At 52.0% G+C, this 17,752-nt stretch overlaps 2 protein-coding genes across 3 annotated transcripts; both read left to right on the top strand.

Annotated features, from left to right (window-relative positions):
- The first annotated feature begins 976 nt into the window (after positions 1 to 976).
- ARPC5 (actin related protein 2/3 complex subunit 5) lies at positions 977 to 5,983 on the top strand. Its single transcript, XM_074546286.1, has 4 exons — positions 977 to 1,181; positions 2,159 to 2,230; positions 3,808 to 3,984; positions 4,753 to 5,983. Exons 1-4 carry the CDS (start codon positions 1,038 to 1,040, stop codon positions 4,813 to 4,815), a joined length of 456 nt encoding a protein of 151 aa, XP_074402387.1. The 5' UTR covers positions 977 to 1,037; the 3' UTR covers positions 4,816 to 5,983.
- A 2,416-nt stretch (positions 5,984 to 8,399) lies between these two features.
- On the top strand, positions 8,400 to 17,686 carry NCF2 (neutrophil cytosolic factor 2). Of its 2 annotated transcripts, none has more exons than XM_026793459.2 (15): positions 8,400 to 8,936; positions 9,382 to 9,464; positions 9,776 to 9,884; positions 10,092 to 10,229; positions 10,528 to 10,635; positions 11,590 to 11,649; positions 12,428 to 12,471; positions 12,577 to 12,718; positions 12,906 to 12,968; positions 13,333 to 13,411; positions 14,506 to 14,549; positions 15,039 to 15,175; positions 15,246 to 15,357; positions 15,567 to 15,729; positions 16,897 to 17,686. In XM_026793459.2, the coding sequence occupies exons 1-15, from the start codon at positions 8,763 to 8,765 to the stop codon at positions 16,992 to 16,994; spliced, it is 1,554 nt and encodes a 517-aa protein (XP_026649260.1). In that variant the 5' UTR covers positions 8,400 to 8,762; the 3' UTR covers positions 16,995 to 17,686. The 2 variants fall into 2 exon arrangements, with proteins under 2 accessions (XP_026649260.1, XP_014122526.1); XM_014267051.3 differs by having other exon boundaries at positions 8,620 to 8,936; positions 10,095 to 10,229; positions 16,897 to 17,685.
- The last annotated feature ends 66 nt before the right edge of the window (positions 17,687 to 17,752 follow it).

The following is a 17,752-nucleotide window of genomic DNA, read 5'->3' as shown; positions in this document are numbered from 1 at the left end:
AAAAACAAATAACAGTCAAGCTGTGGCTGTTTTTTAACCTGCAAGGTCACTAGGTGCTGTTGGAGTAGGAGCTCCCTGAGCAGTCTGGGCAGGGCCGCTCTGAGCTCACCTGGAGGCTCACGGGTCCTGCCCAGCCTGGCACTGTCCTGGGGGGACACAGGGACCCAGACAAGCTAGGGAAGAGCCTCGTAGGGAACCTCATGGAATTCAACAAGGCCAAGGGCTGGTGCTGCACCTGGGTCAGGGCAGCCCCTGGGGTCAGTCCAGGCTGGGAGCAGCAGCTGGAGCAGCCCTGGGAGAAGGGTTTGGGGGTGCTGGGGGTGAGAGCTGGAGCTGCCCCAGCCCTGAACCCCTGCCCTGGGCTGAGCCCCAGCCTGAGCAGCAGAGGAGGGATTGGGATTGTGCCCCTGTGCCCCTGAGCATGGTGAGACCCCACCTGCAGAGCTGCCCCAGCACAGGGAGGAGCTGGGGCTGCTGGAGAGAGCCCAGGGAGGCACCAGGATGGGCAGAGGGATGGAGCAGCTCTGCTGGGAGGGAAGGATGGGAGAGCTGGGATTGTTCACCTGGAGCACCTTTGGGGTGACCCCACTGGGGCCTTGCAGTGCCTGAAGGAGCTGATGGGAATACCCGACTTCAATTCGGGTATGGGCCGTTTACTTAAGAATTGGATTCAATGATGCTTGTGGGTCTTTTCCAACTCAGAACATTCTGTGTATCTGTGAAACTTCAAACTGAAAGATACTAAGTTTAGACTGGCTGCTGGGAAGCAGTTGTTCCCCGAGAGTGAGGGCCTGGCACAGGTTTCCCAGAGAAGCTGTGGCCGCCCCATCTCTGGCAACGTCCGAGGCCAGGCCGGAGGGCGGCTGGAGCAGCCTGGTTCTGTGGGAGGTGTCCCTGGCCGGGCAGGGTGGGCTGGGCTGGGCTCGGAGTTCCCTCCAGCCCCTCAGGCTCCGTTCGCTGACAGCGCTGCCGCTGCGCCGGCGCCGCTGGGGCGGGGCGGGCCGGGCCGGCGGCGGCTGCGCGGGGCGGGCGCGGCCATGGCGAAGCACACGGTGTCCTCGGCGCGGTTCCGCCGGGTGGACGTGGACGAGTACGACGAGAACAAGTTCGTGGATGAGGAGGACGGGGGCGACGGGCAAGCGGGGCCTGATGAGGGCGAGGTGGACTCGTGCCTGCGACAATATCCTGAGGGCAGCGGCGGGGGCGGAGCGGGCGCGGCCGCTCCCGGGGCGGCCTTATAGGGGAACATCCGTGAGCGGCACCGCGGCGGGCGGGAAGCGCTGGGACGGGCTGAAGGGGAAGGGGCTGAAGGGGAGAGGGACTGGCAGGACAAGGGAGGACGCTGAACGGGGAAGGGGCTGACAGCAGGAAGAGGCTGAGGGGGAAGGAGCTGGCAGCAGGAAGATGCTGAAGGGGGAAGGAGCTGGCAGCAGGAAGAGGCTGACAGCAGGAAGAGGCTGAATGGCTGGCAGAGGGAAGGGGAAGAGGCCGAAGGGGGAAGGGGCTGAATGGAGAAGGGGCTGACAGAGGGCAGAGGCTGAAGGGAGAAGGGGCTGGCAGAGGCAAGAAGCTGAAGGGGGAAGGAGCTGGCAGCAGGAAGAGGCTGAATGGAGAAGGGGATGGCAGAGGCAAGAGGCTGAAGGAGGAGGGGCTGGCCGTGGAAGGCGGCCCACCTTCCTCCCCTGCCCGCAGCAGCCGCAGTGCCCCAGGGCAGCGCTCAGGGTGGTGTCCCGGGGGATGCAGACAGGGGGTTCCTGTGCCCGAAAGAGCTCCCCATGCCTGCTACCAGGGCTGCCTTGCCCTGCTGGCCCTTGGTCACTTTGCTCTGGGCTGCTGGGGCTGGATGTGACAAGCTGAGGCCTGTTCTCGAGGGCTGCAGATTGCAGAAGTGATGGGTAGTGGTTTCTTTCGTTTTGACGCTCATTCAGGGAAAGGCCTAGGAAGTATTCAACAGTCCTGGAACTATACAGCTGCTTGTTGATGCTGCTCCTGCTCAAGCGGCCTGAAAATTGCTGTCTTAGGCTGTAATGTCTTCCTAGCTGGTGAGGCAATCCCTGCTTCAGAGTGTTTTCAGTCATGCAGAAACCAGCAACAGATATAGCTGTCCTGGTACTTGATGTCCATGTACTTGGTGTCTGGTCCTTAACCATCTGGCACAGGGAACATGATGGCTGCACTGCAGGCAGCTCTGAAGAACCCTCCCATCAACACAAAGAACCAGGCAGTGAAGGTAAAATAGCAACTGTTTGCTCATGGGTTACTCCCTAAAAATCCTCTCCTGTCTCTGTTACTTCTGTGCCACTAGTTGTACCTTGAGGAGGTCACAGGAGCAGAATTTAGGGTATCCTCTGATGTTGAGACATCCATGAACACAAGTGTTTTAATCTTGTTCAAAATAGTGTAGCTCAGGTACAGTACTGTGCATGTACCTTTACCTTGGTGGTTCTCCTACCAGTGCTGGTCGTGCTTTGTGTGCCCAGGTGTCACCAGGTGCCTGTGTCTGACTCAGACCAGACATGGCAGCTCACAGATGAAATTGCGTTGTGCTCAGGGAGCCAGGCTTGCAGTTCTCACCTCTGACTAATGAAACCACCAGCAGTGAGCCTACAAAAAAGGAAGAAATGTTTTTTGTCACATCCAATCAAAATGAAGCTGTTAAAACCTCAGGAGAAGTGAGCCCTCCCCCTGTGACAGTGTGGGAGTCTGCTGGGTACGTGCATTTCTGCCTGTCCCCAGCATGGATCCTGAATAGCTCATGATTGCACTATGTGGGGAGGAACAGGCTGATAAGATATGGCACTGCCCAGCTGGTGAGTGCCTGCAGTCACTCCTGCCTGCCCGAGGAGAGGCCCAGGGACATAGTTCCTGGCAGAGCTGTTCCTGCAGTCCCAGCCCTTTCCTGCAGGGTGTTACAGAGCTCTGAGAACCAGCTGTTACAAATAGAGCTGTACAGCTTTGTCCTCACATTAATGACTTGGTTCCATTAGCCTCTATTGAAGGATTTAAGAATGCATTTGGTGGTGGAATTGAAGAGGGTAGAATGACTGAACATCAATACCTCTCTTAATTTTTTGTTATCTTAAAACTTATATAATTTTACTTAGAGTCACGTGAGAAGTCCTGCTAAGCCAAGTGATTATGGGATAATAAATTGGGCAGAAAAACTGACATCCATAGTTTCTGTAGGGGGAAGGTGCCTGATGTCTTTCTCTGATGGAATTATTCAAAAGTCCAGCAACCCTGAGGCATTCTTCTCTTATGCTGCCTCAGTTAGTGATGGATGAACAGGAGGAGCTGCTCCTTGCTGATGACATCCAGATCAAAAGTTATTCATTCTTAATATTAATGGCCAGTCTGCGTCCACTGGGACTGCTTGGAAAGCACGTGGCTTCCAGCAGTCACCTCCTCCAGGCTGCCAGTGGCATTTCCCTGCATCACATTAGTGGTTGTGAGGTATGGAAAAGGCTCTGGTGGGAAGGGGTCCAGACAAGCACTTGATTGTTATAATTATTTTGGAACTTGATCTTGAGCTTCCACATGAGCATTTACAATTTAGCTACAATTAAGGGGTGCAGAATTGCAAACACTACAGAGGCAGAAAAACTAAAGCAGGGCAAATGTGTTCAACTCTTACCTTGTTTATCCTTGGGAGGATGCGTCTGTTGTGCCTTACTATGACAATCTCTTGACACACGGTCCTCTTCAGAGGTGTTAAAGATGAAAATGCTCTAATTCAGTTTGCCTGAGAGAGGAGCAGTGTTTGGCTGTGCCTCACAGCAGGATGGCTGTGTGTGTGCCTGTTGACAGGACCGTGCTGAGAGCATCGTGCTGAAGGTGCTCATCTCCTTCAAAGCCAACGACATCGAGAAGGCGGTGCAGTCGCTGGACAAGAACGGGGTGGACCTGCTCATGAAGTACATCTACAAGGGCTTTGAGAGCCCCTCTGACAACAGCAGTGCTGTGCTGCTGCAGTGGCACGAGAAGGTGGGTGCATGGGGACAGCTCCTGCCCTGAGCCTGGCAAGAACCCCCTCCCAGCTGGTGGGACTCAAGTGCCAGATTCAGGCTGTCAATGTGGAGCTCACAGCTGAGTTATACCTCCTGCCCACTGCTGCTTTCTTGGGTAAACACCCAACAGTCAAAATTTGGGTTTCTCTTAGACTGAGGCAAACAAAGTAGTTTCATCCAGTGATTCAAGGAGAATTTCTTTCCTGGAGGGAAGCAAAATTTGCAGCTTGGTTATGCAGGGAAATGAAAGCTTAATTAAAGTTAAAAAGCTTTCTTGAAATTGAGTGTGATATCATACTCTGGCACCCTAGCTGCTGGTGTTTCATGGAGGGCAGGCTGATACTCACGTGCAATATAAATGTGATGCAAGTAATTTCATAGACTCCCAGGATGGTTTTGGTTGGAAGGGACCTTGAAGTTTATCTCACTCCACAGACAGGGACACCTTCCACTAGCCCAGGTTGCTCCAAGCCCCGTCCAGCCTGGCTTTGGACATTTCCAGAGATAGGGCAGCCAGCTTCTCTGGCAAATCTGTACCAGGGCCTCCCCACCCTCACAGGGAAGGATTTCTTCCCGATACCTACCCTTACTCCCTGTCAGTTTGAAGCCTTTCCCCCTTGTTCTGTCACTCCAGGCCATGTTCAAAGTCTCTCTGCATTGCTCTTGTCAGCCTCTTTGAGTCCCGAAGGGAGCTCCAGGCTGCAGCTGCCCTGGCCTGCTGTTCACTGCCCGTTTCCTTTCCCAGGCGCTGGCTGCTGGCGGCGTTGGGTCCATCGTGCGTGTTCTGACTGCCAGGAAGACGGTGTGACTGCAGCAGGGAGCATTGCTGTGACTCCAGCAGGGAGCACCAGCCCTGACCCCCTGGCACGGCCGCCCCCGGGCAGCTCTGCCCCCCAGCTTTGCCTTCGCCCTGCTGCTTCTGTCATACCCCACCAATGATGCGTCGTGATCTCTTCTGCAGTTCAATCCTGGAAAATTATGAAGGTGCAATTTTACTTCTAACAGGAACCTTTGGTACTCGCCAGCCTTTCAGTGACATATTCAGTGATGTAAACAATTTGGTGTTTAGAGTGATTTGCATTTGTGTGTAATTGTGGCAGATTTGGACCTGACTCTCTGAGCAAGTGCTGAGGGACACAGGGCAATGTCTTAATTTTTTGCTAGCCAAGCAGCGTTTTGAGCTAAAATCTTGTATTTGAGAAGTGGGGCAGCTATTATTAACACAGGTAACTGGACCATATTGCCTTTGGTCAACCTCTGACCCTACATCTGTGAACAGGAGAGAAAAAAAGCTCTTTTCCAACCCCAATTATCATTCCAGAGAGCTGAGTATTTTCCTTAACCTGCTCAGGTTCCTTGCCATCAGTTTGATGCTGGGTCCACAGTGGGAAGGTCACAGTGGGATGGAGTTGTCCATCATGCAGTTTGGAAAAAAGGTTAATGGTCCATTTACACTGGAGCCCAGCCCAGTGAACTCTTCTTATTTTAGGGAGCAAAGCTCCTGAGGAGAAGAAGAAAAAGCAGCTTTTACACAGCAAATCACCTTTCAGCAATTGGAAAGTGATTTGGTTTTGTCAAGCACAACTAAATGGCTGCTTGGGGTAGTGTGAGAAACATATCCTGGTATCGACACCATCCTTGCAGAGCCTCCCCTATTTTGTTTTCTGGGTGTGTAGGGTCTGTAAGGATACCAAACAGTTCACATTCCTGTTGCATTGTGCCTCATCATGTTAGCTACTGGGCCAGTCAGGTTCCCAAACAAAGAGAATTTTAAAGAATTAGGAAAGCCCAGGGCATCCCAGACCACGGATCACCGTAGAAGGTTTAGGGCCAGGACTGAAATATATGTGTTTTAATTTCACTATTTTACTACAGTTCAGTTGTGTAAAACTGTTGGGGACCTTGTGTTTTTTGATATCTGCTTTGTTTTTGTAATAATAATAAAGACCAGACAATAAATCATCACTGAATATTTACTCACTGTGTCTGACATGCCTTCAGTGGAGACAGGAACCAGCACAGCTGCCCCTAAACCATTCAGTGCCTCCCAAATTCTCTTCTTAGGATGCTTCTGTTTGCTCACTGCCTCCAGAAGAACACAGGCACATCCACAGGAGGCACTGAGATAGCAGGTGGGAGACCCAGTCTTGCTACAGAAGGCATCCAGGTTTCACCCATAGATCTGTACAGATATTCTGGTTGTGCAGTGAGGGTTCTGTCCTTACAGCTCTGCCAGGGACTGTGATTGGCTCCTCTGGTTCTCTCTGCTTGCCCAGATCTGGGTTCAGACATCGATGACCCTCATTTAAACAAATAAGCTGTAATCCCAGAGAAGTGGAAAGTATTTTCCAAAGCAATTGATGCCAAAGCAGATCAGCTGCTTCTAGATGGCATTAGATAAATGAAGTGAATAAATGGAGTGGTCTTAAGGTTCTGCAGATCCCCTTGTGTGAGGCTGTGATGGACTTAGGAACATTTACAAAACATGTACATCCATGTTTCTGTTCAGGGATGTGCTAAAACACGCATTGATATGGGGATAGGGCAGGATTTGCAGGGGCAGCTCTGCTGGTAATGAGTGACAGGAGGGGAAAAAGTAAATCTAGTCTTAAAAAACAGCTTTTCCTCCAAATCGTGCCTTGCTTGCATTGGTGGATGGTACGGACACCATGGCAGGGGTTCAGATGCCTTCAATGGAGAGCCTCATGCAGGTCAGACTGGGAAGGGTGACAGGGCTTACAGAGCTCTGCTGCCTTCAGCTCTAGCCAGAGCATGTGGCAGTGGCACCTTCTCATCACCTCCTGCTTTTGTGCTAGTCGAGACCTGCTGCTGTCCTCACATCCACCTCAAGTGTCTGCCTCCATTTGGGAAAAGAGCCAAACCCCCCAAGTCCTGAGCAGAGAGCTCTAACTTGCCTTCCTGGGAATGAGCTGGACATGCTCCTCCACTTCTCCTGCCCAATAAAACTCAGAAAAAAATCTTCCCTCGTGCATAATGGGGGGCTCTTTGTGCCTGAATCAGTCTTTGTTGACTCTTCAGAAATTATAAACTTGTACATATTGTAGCTGTACAAAGTCAAAACCTGTGCACTGCACCCCAGCTGGATTTTGGACATTTCATATTGGTGAACTGGGTTTGCTGGATTCCAGGAGTCTTCCACAGGAAATGTCACCATCTCTGTTACTCACTTCCTGTTGGACGTTATCGTAGAAGAAATGAGTTCACCTACTGAGTCAGCTTTGGGCAGAGAAAGGGGAACAAGAGACTCACTCTTGCTGCAAGGGCTGTGTTTATCACAGCTCTGAAATCTCACTGTTAAGTTACAAATACCCAGCTGCTGTCAGCATTACAATGGGGATGATCTCTCATCCTCCTCCAGCTCCCCTTGTACTGCTTTTGGGATAAACCTGACTGAGCAGTGCACCAATTCCCATAATTAAATGAGCAGGAAATTAAGCCTCCAATAAGGTGAACCATTTGCTGCTCCATGGTGCCTCCCATCCCTCACAGGAATCAGAAAAGGCACCTAGAGGGATGTTTTTACACTCACCATGTTGTTATTCCTGCCCTTTTACCTGGGCATCACTTCAGCTTGTTGCATCTCCCTCTGCTTCCCTGGAGATCAGAGAGTCTTCCATGCTCCTGTGGGAAGCCCATAGGAGGCAGGGGGGATGCTGAGGGCACACATGCAGCTGGAGAACCAGAGAGCCCCAGGCTCAGAGTTCTGTTTGCTCCTACTTTGGATTAAAACCCCAGTCTTTGCTGCTCTGGGGCACAGGTTTCTCCATCAGCAGTACTCAGAAGTCACCTCCCCAGCCTCCCTCCCACTGCTGGAGTTATGTAATTTGCTAGGGAAGTTTTGGTAAAGGCACAAGGGCTGAGTCTTGCTGACATATTTTAAGCTCTTACAAAATATACATCACATTGCTGGTAGATGGGGCAGAGGCAAAGTACTTCCAAAAATGCCTAAAAACCATGTGCTCCAAACCTGTGAGTCAGCAGCAGGTCAGAATCCTGCTGTCACCACACGCCCCGTGCTCATCTCTTGGCCCTGTGCTCCCAGCAGTGCTCCAGAGCCACTTATGCTTCCTTGGCACTAAAACACCTGGACAGAAGAGATGATGGGCTGAGCCCTGGGGACATGGTGCAGCACAGCCACTGCCCCAGGAACCTCATCCATGGGCAGCTCCATGGGCCCTTAGCAGGGAACTCCACACAGGGACAACACGGTGGGGTCGGGAAGGACCAAGGATTTCCCAGGCGGTGCCTTGGGCTCTACTTCACCTCCTCACTCTGGCAGACAGGGGAGCCCCAGGGCTGTGCCTGCCAGGAATTGTCGGCAAGAGCCGCTTGGCAATGATGAGGCTGCGCTTTGCAGGGCACCGAGGCGCCCGCGGCCGCAGCCCAGCGCTCATCCTGGGATTTTGCAGCCTGAAATTTGACCTGATGAACTACCCAGCTGACAAAATCCATGGCTCCTAATGTAAAAATGGGAAGATCAAAACCCGAGCAGGCGAGGAGCGGCTGCCCGAGAGGAGCAGGGATGCAGCCCATGGCCACCGCTGTGTCACACGCAGCCTCGGCCCCACTTCCCCACGCCGGGGCTGATGCGAGCGGGGCCACTTCCTGCCGGGTTAGTGACACTGCCGGGCAAGGCAGAAGTGCAGGCAGAAGGGAGCCAGAGAGGCCGAGCTGCGCCACAAGGAAGGACAGCGACAGGGTGAGACGACACGGGGATCCCTCTGCCACCACGCCATGTCCCTGGTGGAGACGATCCGGCTGTGGCAAGAAGGGGTGTGCGCTGCGGACAGGAAGGAGTGGAGCGCTGCCCTGGACGCCTTCTCGGCCGTCCAGAACCCCCCTGCCAAAATCTGCTTCAACATCGGCTGCATCCAGCTTGTCCTGGGGAAGCTGGCCGAGGCGGAGGAGGTAAGGTACAGCCCCTAGGGCCGCTCATCCTCCCCTCTGGGACTTGCCCAGGGCATGGTGGGGCTGGAAGGAATTAATAGCATCACTCTCTAAGGGATGGATTGGGGGCCTTTTAAAGCTGTGAGGAAGGGGACAGCCCTAGGCTGCCGAACCTGTTCTGCCAGTGAATCAGAGGTGAGGCAGCAGCAGTGGTACAGGCTCACTGCTCACTCTCCCTCTCTCCAGGAGGTGACCATGCTGGCATGGCTCCAGCTCAAAAACCCCAGGAGCCTGGTCCAGGCTCCCCCCCACCCACTGCCCAGTGCTGCAGGGAGACACAGCCCACAGAGCCCAGCTTGGGCAGCTCAGCTAAACCAGTATAGGTAAAACCGCTCTACACTCTCAGCTTTTTTAAGGTGTCCCCTTTTTACCCCCCCCCCCCTTTGCCCCACTCCTACCTCTGCAGGCGTTTACCCGGAGCATCGGCTGTGACAAGCACCTGGCTGTGGCTTACTTCCAGCGGGGGACCGTGTCTTACCGGAGCCAGAAGTGAGTGGAAGGGTTTCAAGTTTCATTCTTGCCACTTACAGAGATGCCAGCCTTCATTTGAGGATGGCCCTAGGCAGGTGCCATCCCAGGTTGGTGCCCCAGAGCCCAGACTGAAAGCCTCTGAGGTTAAACAGGCTCCTACTCTTCAGCACTGCAGTCCTGGGATTAACATGAGCCTCAAAACCTCTCTCCTTCCCTGGGGTGTCTGAAACACTGCAAGGATAGAGAGAACTCACCAAGTCTGAGTACAGGCTTAGAGGCAGGCAGGTTGCCACCACGAGCTGGTGACACCTTCATCCTGTGCTCCCCAGCCATGGAAAGGCCATGGAGGATTTCAAAGAGGCGCTGGCCCAGCTGCGAGGGAACCAACTCATCGATTACAAGATCCTGGGGCTGCACTACCGGCTCTTTGCCTGCGAGGTGAGACACACCTGGCCACCAGCTGGACCCCAAAACTCTGCTCTCCAGCCTTCTCCAGCATGAGAAATCTAAAGAGGACACAGCCAGCCTCTTTTGTACCTTGCAAAAACCAAGCAAGCGGGTGCAGTGCCACTGCCCCACTGTCCTTTCCTTTCCTGGCAGCTCTGGCTGCTCCAAGAGCTCTTTCCCTTGCTTCCATCCCTCCAGCAGATTCTCTACAACATTGCACTGGTGTATGCCACAACAGAGAACTGGGAGAAGGCTGAGGAGCACCTGACCCTGGCCATGAGCATGAAGAGTGAGCCCCAGCACAACAAGATAGACAGGGCAATGGAAGCCATCCTGGTATGGAGGAGCAGGTCCCACAGGGAGAGGGAGGGAAATCCCATTGACAGCACATCCAGCTTTTAGCAGGATTAAAATGCCATGGGAATGGTTATTGCAGTGGGACACAAGTCTGTGGGATGAGCTTTGGGTCACTGGGGAGGCAGGGATGGGAAGATGGGATTCCATGAACCACACCTGGGCTGGGATTGGGCTGTCATGGTGGGGGTCTGGAGCAGCCCCCAAGCCCAGGGCAGAAGGGACATTCATCACTCCCTGCTCTCACCTCCAAAGTCTCCATGACTTGTCTGTGCCACAGAAGCAGAAGCTCTGTGAGCTGGTGGCCATTCCTGCAGGGAAGCTGTTCAGGCCAAATGAGAAGCAAGTGGCTCAGCTGGAGAAGAAGGACTACCTGGGAAAAGCAATGGTAAGAAAGATCTGTACTATTTATTCAGGCCAAGCCTGTGGGCTGAGAAGAGCTGTTGACTGCCTTCTCATCATCCCTCTGGGCTGCTGTCTGCTGCCTGGGAGGCAGCCAGAGACAGGGAGCTGGTCTCTGCCTCGGGGATCCCCCAGACATGGAGAGAGGGATGGCACACAGGGATCTCATGGGAAACAGGGAGACTGCAAGAATACCAGAGCTAAAAGCATGTTCCTGCTGAGCATGATCTATTCCTAGTTTGTCTCCTTAGTGAGACATGAGGGATAGTCAGCAATGAGCTGCAATGGCGCTCCACTGGAGCTTTAGCTCAAGCCAAGGCATTTTCAGGGGTGGGGGAAAGGAGCTGTTTAACATCTGACACCCACAACCAACCTTCAGCTCTTCCACCTCTCTGTTTGAAAAGGGCTTTTCAGCTCAGATAAGGAAGCAAGCTTTTCTTCTGTGAGTGTGCAAAATCCACTCACTGGGATACCACCTCTGGATTCAGGCCCTGGGAGGCAGCACTTGTCCAAAAAAGGAACCAGGCACTGGGGAATCAGACAGCTGAGAGCCAGGCAGCTCCTTTAGTGCCAGAAACATGCACAAAAACATGTTTCAACTTTCTAAATTACATTTAAGGTCACCTGTAGGAGGTATGGGCTTGAGCTGGATACTGGCTCCCTTCAACATTTGTGATTAAAACAGAATGGGAAACTTTAAGGTTTTAACACCTCAAACCACAGAAACAGCCAGGCTAAGAGCAGAAGACTTACCCCAGCTGAGAGGGAAGCTTTGGTACCTGAGGCACTCAGTCCAAGGTGCTTAGCCTAAAATCATAGCCTCTCCAGAGCTTAAAGCACCCTGAGCAGCTGGCTTGGTCAGCAGCAGAGGAGGAGGGTGGACATCAGAGGTCTGAGAGGGGTCTAGGGGCACCAAGTCACTCTTTGTCTCTGGCTCTAGGTGGTGGCCTCTGTGGTGGACAAGGATGATTTTTCAGGATTTGCTCCCCTGCAGCCACAGGTAAGATCTGTCAGTGAACAGCATGAACAGCTTGCTCAGGGCAGAGTGACATGGGGGCTGTCACCCACTCTGGAGAGCACCTTTGCCACCCTGAACTCTGTGCCACCACCGTGGGGAGGAGGCAGGCACTGCTTCCATGGATCCACTGCTCCCTCCACCATCAGGAAGCTCATCCCAAACCCCCCCACAGCTGGGGCTGAGGTTAGGCTGGTTCCCTGCATGGGGAAGCAGTGGGTGGGGTGATGGCTCTCTGCAGGGAGCTGTCTCTGACCCTCCCCAAAGGAATCATTAGGGATCCTCTGCCTAACAATAGCAGTTTTATCCTCACTTTGCACCCTCCTGCCTTTCCACAACTCCTTAGCATTTCCCATGCCATTTTCCAGATGATGTAATGGCATCTTCCCATTCCCAAATGTGGCAAGAGCTTTCCAGGAGGTTTTTGTGTGAATATGGGGAAACAAAGCACAGTCACAAGATAAATGACAACCTTCTCAATGCAGACAGCATTGACAATTTCAATCCTCTGTGAACTGAAACTAAAATCAGGAGTGAAAAGAGGATCATGCCTCTGAAAGCCAACTGTATGTTGAAGAGTGTGGAAACTGTTCCTTAGAAGGAACAAAGCCAGTGATACTCCTCATGGCACTTAAGGCACTTGCATGTGGAGGAAGGAACAGTGTTGGGGTGAGGGCATGGTAAAAGCCTGCAGGACATTTCTTCAAAGCAAACAAAATCCTCTGACTTACTGGTATTTTCCTTCTTGTCTTCCTGTTGGCAGGCCTCTGGTCCTCCACCCAGGCCCAAGACCCCAGAAATCCTCAGGTAAGTTGAATGAAAGATGGATAACCCATGCAGCTAGGCACAACCCCATCCTGCACTCACACAGTATCACCAACATCCTGAGCTGTGCACTGCTCCCACCCCCAGGGCCCTCACAGGGCAGCCACACCGTGTCATGTACGAGTTCATTCCCGAGACCGAGGAGGAGCTGCAGGTCCTGCCAGGAAACATTGTCTTTGTCCTGAAGAAAGAGAAGGACAATTGGGCTACAGTGATGTTCAATGGAAAGGTATACCAGGAGTGTGCTGGCTAGGAGGAGCAGACAGCAGATTATGGCTGAGATTCTGCTAAACTAAACTTCAAGCCTCAGGAACCCTCCTGGATGCAGGGGAGGGTGAGGACACATCCAGTTGTGTCCTCCAGCAGTGGGCTGCCTTCTTGCAAGCAATCACTACTCATCTCTCCTCCCCCTGCAGAAAGGGATTGTCCCCTGCAACTTCCTCGAGCCTGTGGAGCTCCACAATAAGCTGCATATCCAGGTGAGGTCGCCCAGGAGGAAATGGTGTCCTGGGGAGGGCAGATCTTGAAATATTCACCCAACACCTGCCTCCCAGTGGGACCCATATATGTGACTCCCTCCTCCTCATGATCATGGCATTGGTTCTTCTGGCCCATGGTCACCTTATCATGAGCTCAGAGACCTGCAAAATCTGTGCTGGTGGCATCCTAGCGGTGGTGGGCAATGCTGGGGAGATAATGGATCTAGCTAAGTGACCCCTCCCCTGTTCAATACCCCAAACAGACTTGGGGAAAAGCAGGTTGGAGGGGAGCTGCACAAGGCAGCAGCACCCCAGCCCCTCAGTGAGGGTGGCACTGACAGCACTGTCTTTTCCTATGGCCCAGGAGGAAGCCCCTGTGGAAGCCGAGATCCCCGAGTCACCCACCCGCAGTGTGCCGGAGAGGCCGCGGCGGCTGGCGCCAGGTCAGTGAGGGCAGCTGAGGGCATAGGGGCACAGGGTGACATCCTCACCCTCAGCAGGCTGAGATGGCACATCCTCACCCTTTGGGAGTAGCGTAGGGCTCATCTCCATCTCATTCCTGGCCCCTTTGCAGTCAAGGAATGGGAGACATTACAACAGGAGGCAGAGATAACAACTGCAGTGCTGAGAATGGAGTAAAACAGTGTCTGTGGAGTCCCTGAGGAAAGCAAGTCCCTCTGTGCTTTAATGAGCACAGGGAGTAATGAGGAAAAGGGCCTGGAGACAGGAATGGGGCAAGGACCAGCTTGGAGTAAAGGATTCCTTATAGGCTTCTCCTTCAAGCAGGGCATCCAAGATAGTTTCAGTGCTGCTTGAGCTGAGCTAGGCTTAAAGGAGCTGTGTGAGGGGGAATGCTGGCTGGTGGTACCCAGTGTTCCACATCCCAAGCTCCTGTCCCCAACAGAACGGCCTTGTAGAGAGTCCATGAGCAGAGCTGACACAGAAGGCGGCTGTGGTTCATGGAATTAAGGACAAACACCTCACACACACAAAAACCCCAATGATCATCTTTATGGCACCAAAAGCCATCTCAGGTCTATCAGTGGGACCATGTTCAACAGTGTAACTTGGGCTCTTCCTGGAATGAGCACAGTTGTGCCAAAGCACTGCCAAAATGTAAATCAGATCCTCATGAAGAGCCTTCCACAAATATATATTAAGTCACCTTGCCTGGAGGCCTGAGTTTAGCTTTACAGCCCTATTGAAGGTTTTCAGGATGGACCTAGGGAGATCAGAGGAGCAAAGACAATAAAGCCAGCAGCTCTGTGTTGATATTTTTTGGATCCATCCATGAAAGAATCCCACCCCTCATACTTCTCTGCAAGAGGGGAGGCACAGAGCCAAAACCTCTGCTCAGTGGTTGTATCTAGATCTTACAGAACATCTGTGGCAGATGCCGTATCCATTCAAGGGATCGCTGCTGGCTCCAGGGCTGGCTGGTGTTGCTGGAGATCATGATGGGCTGCAGGAGGTCTGGCTGTGTGTTTATACAACATTTATCCCATCCCTCCTGAGCCACCTTTCTCCTCCTCCCCAGACCGCGTTCCTGCTACCGTGGCGCAGCCAAGAGACACAGCAAAGGTAACGTCCTGTGAGTGCAGACCCCGAGGTCCTGCTCTCGTACAAACCTGCTTTTACCAGGAGACTTAGGGATGCTTTTTGAGAGTTCTCATCCTGGCCCCAGGTCAGGGGGCCACTGGATGACTCTCATCTTAGTCAACCTAAGGCACTTAAGAAGGAAGAAATAGGAGAGAGCTTGACCGGAATGCACATGCTGCTGGGTATGGTCAGCACATCAGAAAGTCACTGGGAAGAGATGGGAAAATACAGCAATTCCAACTAAAAAAAAAAAAAAGAGGGGCTTGGAGGTTGGGCACAGCTGTAATTTGATCACCCCAAAGCCACAATTTGGTGCCGAGTCCCTAATCTATTACTGAGCTCTCTCCTGAGACAAGCATGGGTCTGCCAACCAAGCATGGCTGGGGAGGCACAATCTAACTCAGGCAACCAGTTTCCACAGCCCTGTGCTTGCCAAGCCACACAGGGTGACATCCCATTTCCTGCCTGCAGGAGGCTGAACCAACTGTCCTCAAGGTGCACTACAAATTCACAGTGGCCCTGAGAGTCGATCGAGGCCACTCCTACAGGGAGCTCCTGGAGCTGGTTTGCAGGAAGCTGGAGCTGCAGCCCGAGCACACGGAGCTGAGGTGAGGCACTGCCAGCCCCAGTGAGCCAGGGCTGGGCTCCAGCACTCCTCACCTGCATCCCCTGCACCAGGTACAAGCCTGTGGAGGGCCAGGAGCTGGTGACTCTGAGTGCAGAGAACGTGGAGGCAGCCTGGAGCCAAAGCAAGGACAACTGCCTGACAGTCTGGTGCAATGGCACAGAGGTCAGTGACAGCCACAGGGGGCAGCCACCTTCTCTTCCCTCCTGCCTTTCTTCTCCTTGCCACAAGAATGGGTTTGTGGCTTTCAACAGAAGTCAGCAACCTCATGAAAGGCAGAGGAGCAAAGAGAGAGGAGAAGCAGAGCTCGTGCCTCTTACTACAGAGAAAGAAAACCAAGAGGTTGTTTCCTCACCAGCTTGTTTCTTGCCCAGGGAAAGGGGTTTGTACCAGACAGCAAAGCAGAGGAGTCACTGCAGGAGGCAACGCCTGGGGAGACGGGACCCAAGCACGTTGTAGCTCAGTACAGTTATGAAGCCACCCAACCTGAAGACCTGGAGTTTCAGGCAGGAGACACGATCCTTGTTTTATCCAAAGGTAATTGTGCTCCTCCTGGGACAGGAGAGGGGAGGGACCCCCAGCTCCGGTGAGAGGGAGGGTGGTGTGGCAGCAGCAGAGCCCCTCCAGCTCTGCACTGGGGTTCCCATCCACACATACCTGTTATACACACTTCTTCCAACAGATTTTCATCACTCCCGTTCCCACCACAGCCCTCCCAAACATCTAAGACAGGAGCTACACTGGGACTGTAATTAAGCTTATTGATCACGTGGATTCTTTCAAGGAGATATCTCATTTTAGCTTCCATCCCCACAATGGCAGCAGGCTCTCACTCCCATTCCTTCCACCTGGAACCTTTTTTCATCTACTTTTCTTGTTAAGAGTACAATCTTTCGTAAGTCACTCAATATTAGCCCTTAGTGTTTCTATGGGAATTGAGGCTTAAATGCAGACTAAATCTCAGGAAGATCAATGAAGAATTCGATACACAGGGCACACTCCCCATCTCATTTGAGCCTCTGAGTGAAATCAAGACATCAGGAATAAGTTTTAAAGGCAAAAACCTCTTATATTTAGCTATCTGTAGTTATGTCACTGATTTCTGGTGGCTGGCAGGCTTTGGCAGCAGTACACAATCAGTCCCCCATCTAACCTTTTACAGGTTAGATTCTGCACCATGCAATACTGATGACCCCCTCCACCCCAAAATCCTACATTCTCCTTCATTGCTGAGCTAAATATTTCCCAGTACAAAGCTGGTTCTTGCCTCATTTGGTTCCCTCACAGCAAAACTGCAGACCTCCCTGGCTTTACTCAGTCCAGGGTAAGGGGTTCTGGGGGGGTTGTTTTAGGGTTTTTTATGTGAACATGAGAAATAGCTGACAAAACACTTCAGATGTATCCTGAAGAGGACAGACCAAGTATCAGATAATTTCCTCATTCTCCACCACTTTGTTTCAACTCAAGGCATTTTTCAAGCCCCCTGGTCTCTATTTTGATCCCATTTCCCACCCCCATGTGATATTCCTTCTTACCTTACTACTTTACTCCCTTCCCTCCACATTCCACTCCCTGCTGGGTCTGCACAGCTCCAAGTTTTATCAGCAAAAACATCATAAAATAGTGATCTCAGGTCTGTCTGCAGCACATTATGCTCCTGTACATTTCTAGGGTCATAAGAACTGTGTCAATTTTCCCTTCCAGTGAATGAAGACTGGTTTGAAGGCAAGTGCAAGGGGAGGACTGGCATCTTCCCATCGGCGTTTGTTCAACAGCCCAACACTGAACACCCAGAGAAGTGATCTCAGAAAAGCTTGAAGTTGTGGAGAGAAATTAAGAATTCAACTGTTGCCATTATGTAGTCTGCATGTTAATCCCTGCATCTGAAAATGAACTTTAAATGTTATTGCTACTTGTATTAAAAGCTTTATATTTTCTCTTACCTTTTGTGTTGTTCTCTTAAAAAGGAACTTGTTAAGAAGTTGCTAATTCCTGTTACGGATACATTCGTTCCTAAATCCTGTGCTTGGAAAGAGACTTGCCATGTTCCCCCATCCTTAAAAAAGCTTTTATACAGACCTGCCAGAAGCTGGGAACACCCACAAGAAGGTGGTGCAACCTGCATTTACAGCCCTGCCAGGAGATCCCAAAGGGGAAGCAAGTTCAGGAAGCTACGGACCAGGAAAGCAATTGCTTCCTTAAGACATCAGTGCCAACCCCAAGAACTTAGAAGACACCACACAGCCTCACCCTGCCCCAACTCACAATTCAAATTCACAGGGACTTTTAAAATCCCACCAATAAAAGCAGACACATTTTCTTCAGCACTGGGAGCCGTACATCAAAGTTTCTCCTGATCAGTCAGAAGATACAGTAACTTTGAAAGACAGAGCCTGGAATCCCAGAGCTTTACTCCAAAGGCGCTAAAGGGGCTATCACACAAGTCCAGAAAACCCTACTGCCCCATTAACCTAAATATCACATTTCTTTTTAAAGGAACTTATTCTGGAGACAATAAACACCTGTAATTTCAAAACCAGAACATCTCTGGAGTTTCCTG

This window comes from Zonotrichia albicollis, chromosome 8, assembly GCF_047830755.1.
Source record: "Zonotrichia albicollis isolate bZonAlb1 chromosome 8, bZonAlb1.hap1, whole genome shotgun sequence".
Lineage (NCBI taxonomy): Eukaryota > Metazoa > Chordata > Aves > Passeriformes > Passerellidae > Zonotrichia > Zonotrichia albicollis.
This window is presented reverse-complemented; position numbering and strand designations above follow the sequence as displayed.